Source organism: Homarus americanus, unplaced genomic scaffold, assembly GCF_018991925.1.
Source record: "Homarus americanus isolate GMGI-L3 unplaced genomic scaffold, GMGI_Hamer_2.0 scaffold19065, whole genome shotgun sequence".
Lineage (NCBI taxonomy): Eukaryota > Metazoa > Arthropoda > Malacostraca > Decapoda > Nephropidae > Homarus > Homarus americanus.
This window is the reverse complement of record NW_024757463.1, coordinates 1,519,638-1,523,782: the sequence shown is the minus strand read 5'-3', so window position 1 is coordinate 1,523,782 and position 4,145 is coordinate 1,519,638. Positions and strand designations below refer to the sequence as shown.

At 41.5% G+C, this 4,145-nt stretch overlaps 1 protein-coding gene across 1 annotated transcript in view; it reads left to right on the top strand.

Annotated features, from left to right (window-relative positions):
• Positions 1–3,713, top strand: part of LOC121857504 — a 3,813-nt gene extending 100 nt beyond the window's left edge. The window contains exons 1-2 of the mRNA XM_042353589.1: positions 1–146; positions 243–3,713. The exon at positions 1–146 is cut by the window's left edge and continues 100 nt beyond it. Coding sequence (XP_042209523.1) covers positions 98–146; positions 243–1,459 — 1,266 coding nt within the window. The 5' untranslated portion in view covers positions 1–97 and the 3' untranslated portion in view covers positions 1,460–3,713. The remainder of the gene's footprint in view (positions 147–242) is intronic.
• The last annotated feature ends 432 nt before the right edge of the window (positions 3,714–4,145 follow it).

Below are 4,145 nucleotides of genomic sequence, written 5' to 3'. Positions count from 1 at the left end.
AGGGGGGGTTACAGATGGTGGTGGGGGAGGGAACCATCAGTACAACCACAATCACCACAATCACCACCATCAGTATGGAGATCCACCACCAGCCAAGATGTCACGAACGCTGCCACCACCACTACTGCCTGACAACACTGCTGGTGGTAAGTGTTGGCAGAGAGAGAGAGAGAGAGAGAGAGAGAGAGAGAGGGGTAACTTATATACATCATAGTAAAGTATCAACATTTGTCTGTCAACAGGAGGTGAGGTGTGCTCATGTCCGCCCTTCGAGTGTACGTGTGGGAAGGTGGGCGTGAGTATGGGCGTAGAAGCACTAATACCCCGCCCATCATTCCCCCACACGCCCCTGGATCCTTACTACGCCCACACACACCAGCAGGAGGATTTAGGACACCACCAGAGAGTCCTAGATGTGCACAGAGGTCCTGCGGATGGTGTGAGGGCGCCGCAACTCTACCGCAGCCCAGCACCGCCTGCGGGAGCCTTCCACCCACCGACAGTCAATTGGACACCGCCAGCGTCTCTCATAGGGGACTGGACCATGGGATCTATAGGCCCCCGTAATGAAACCATGGGCGGGGAGGTATGGATCACGCCCACACTAGACACAGGTGTATGGTGTGACCCCCCACTACCCCACAACAACCCTCCTCCACCCCCACACCACCCATACACCCACAATTACACCTGCGATGTTAAGTTAGATATCCAAGGTGATCCTGATAGCATATTCCCCTTCGAGGAGTCCTTTCAACCACAGGATATCTTTGCCTTGGAACAACCCTACAGGAAGAAAGGAGACATCCCTCCTAATATCCCTGAAGCTACGGCCCAGAAGTTCCTACAATGTATTGATGACATTATTGGTGATTGTTTTCTAGACGATCCTCTACAACAACAGCAACAGCAACAACAACAGCAGCGATCACCTTCAACGTTATTAGATCTAGGGAGCGGGGCGTTAACACACCATCACACATATTCTACCCAACATACTCCTACCTTACCACATACCCCTACCTTACCACATACGCCCACATACTCCACATCTAACCCGCCCACGTCCGCAACACCAAACCCGCCCACGACTGGTATGGGGACTTCAATGTCTCTTCCACTGCAAGAACCTTCGTCTCTACAACACGACGATGCTGGGAGGTCTCCAACGGGGGAGGCCATACCCCAGGAGACCATGGAGGCCAGTAGGGAGGCCGCTATGACCTCCAATAGGTTTGTGTTCTCCTCGCCCGACCCTGATTACAACAATTACGCCAATGAAACGAGGAGTTACGCCGCCCATGACGCCTCCACCAATGGCAGCCTTCCTAGCTATGACGTCACGGTGTATACGTCATCATTCTGCGTATCTCCCAGCCAATCACAGACGTTCACAGCGCGGGAGGGGAAGAGTGACAATCCGTTCACAGCATTTGAGGCTTCGTCGCCCCTCAGCTGAACGACTTAACAGCATCACAGCATCACAGCATTACAGCTAAATGATTATTATCTGTGCCTCTGTTTCCGTTTGGACCTGTTTCACGCTGTTTTAGGCCCAATTTAAGGCTGTTTCAGATTGTTTCAGCCCCATTTTGAGTCGTTCCATACACTGATGTTTTTTCTCGTTCAATATGAAACAGCTTCACGTTTCAGTCAGTAATGAAACACCAAGTTACACTATTTCAAACTCTTTAAAACTGACCAAACACAGAGTTCCACATTATTGAAACTCTGAAACAATTTATGAGACAGTTTCAGGTTTAAAAATAATTCCATACTAATTGAAACTGAGTCAGTGAAACAGTAGAAGATAATAAACTGCTTCAGAAAGTTTCAAAACTGTTTCATTGAGCTGAAACACCGATCATGAATGTACAGTTAAGTTTTACTGATCTGAAACTTTGGTGTAAAGAAACTGATTCATATCGCGTCCAAAAATAGTTTCTGAATCGTCCAGTGAATCCATGATGTTTCAAAAGTCTCTAGAAAGTTTCAGAGTTCGAAATAATTGAAAATGAAACACCAATTCGATACTCCAGTGAGTGAAACTACGGAGAACTCTATACTGGATTAACTGCTTCGAATCCACAGTGTTTCGAACTATTTCCAAGTGTTCAAGTGAGTGGAACTAAACCAGTATTGATACAGTGTTCAGTGAGCCAATGAACCAGTGAACAGAACCAGTATCAAGGTTCTTAATTTATGGCAACGAAACGGATTCAGCATTTAAAATGGTTCACGAGACAAAGAATGAACCCTTGAAGATATTTATGTATTCCGGAGCATTATTTGACACCTAGAGAGATTAGCTTAAGTTATTTAAGTGTGTTAATGAAGCCAGGGTTCATTTTAAACGAGGGTTCATAAACTACAAAACAATGAACCCTTGAAATGAATCCTTGATAGATTTATATATGTTTCGAAGCAGTATTTGAAGCTCGACTTGTACTGATTAGGTTAAGATGTTTGACAGTGTGTTGTTTGAGATGAGTCGAGGCTTCATTTGACTCGAGGCTTTATTTGACTCGAAGCTTCATTTGACTCGAAGCTTCATTTGACTCGAAGCTTCATTTGACTCGAAGCTTCATTTGACTCGAAGCTTCATTTGAGTCGAAGCTTCATTTGACTCGAGGCTTCATTTGAGTCGAAGCTTCATTTGACTCGAAGCTTCATTTGAGTCGAGGCTTCAATATAGAGTCAAGACAAATTTGTATAATATAACAAATTCTTCCTCCCCAAGTTATTAAGTTAATTTATTAAGAATTTACCAACTTAATGTCCCAAATTATGACAAAATCAATCAAATACGAAACAGTAATTGGGATAATTAATTCTTGGTAATTATATGATAATTAATTACAAATAAACATATAATTAAAAACTTAAATGTGGTTGGTTACTACGCTAATTAATCCTGCCATTGAGATTTATTTTTTGATGAGATTTCTTAATGACGGGTCGATTAATTAAGGTCAAATCAACCATAATTAGATTTTAATGATATGGATAATTAAGGATAACCTGAAGATTAGGCACCCTAGATAATTTCACAGGTTAATTATATAACCTACTTCTAACCTAACCCTAACCAAACCTAACCTAATGCTAACCAAACCTCACATTTAAAGTAAGGTTAGAATAGGTTAGATTAGGTTACACTTTGGTTAGGTTAGGTTAGCAATAGAGCATTCAATCACCAGGTAGAATAAACTAGGGTATCTAACCTTCAGGTAATCCCCTAATTAACCCCCCCCCTCCCTCCCACAAACTATACAAAATGTTGGAACGACCTCATACCGTGTCTGAGACTGGTTCAGTACGAGGGGGTTGTTCTAGAAGGATCTCTATGTACCATACAAATAGTTTATAACAAATTTAATAGGACTTTTCCTTTGTTTATGTGAGTGTGTGTGTGTGTGTGTGTCGTGAGCTTACAACACAACAACAACAACATCTTGATTTAAATTGATTTGTGATCGGTTTTAATACGTTGTTAAATTAATGGTAGGTGTTAAAATTGTTTAAAATATTTCAGGGTTATATTATTTTCTGGTTAAGTTTGTGGTATGTATCTAACTGGTTAAATTATGTTAAAATTATGGATATTATATGTTAAATTATACTGAGACTCTACCTTAACTAGATACCTTCACTTAACACTAAGACTCCACCTTAACTAGATACCTTCACTTAACACTGAGACTCTACCTTAACTAGATACCTTCACTTAACACTGAGACTCTACCTTAACTAGATACCTTCACTTAACACTAAGACTCTACCTTAACTAGATACCTTCACTTAACACTGAGACTCTACCATAACTAGATACCTTCACTTAACACTGAGACTCTACCTTAACTAGATACCTTCACTTAACACTGAGACTCTACCTTAACTATATACCTTCACTTAACACTGAGACTCTACCATAACTAGATACCTTCACTTAACACTGAGACTCTACCATAACTAGATACCTTCACTTAACACTGAGACTCTACCTTAACTAGACACCTTCACTTAACACTGAGACTCCACCTTAACTAGATACCTTCACTTAACACTGAGACTCTACCTTAACTAGATACCTTCACTTAACACTGAGACTCTACCTTAACTAGATACCTTCACTTAACACTGAG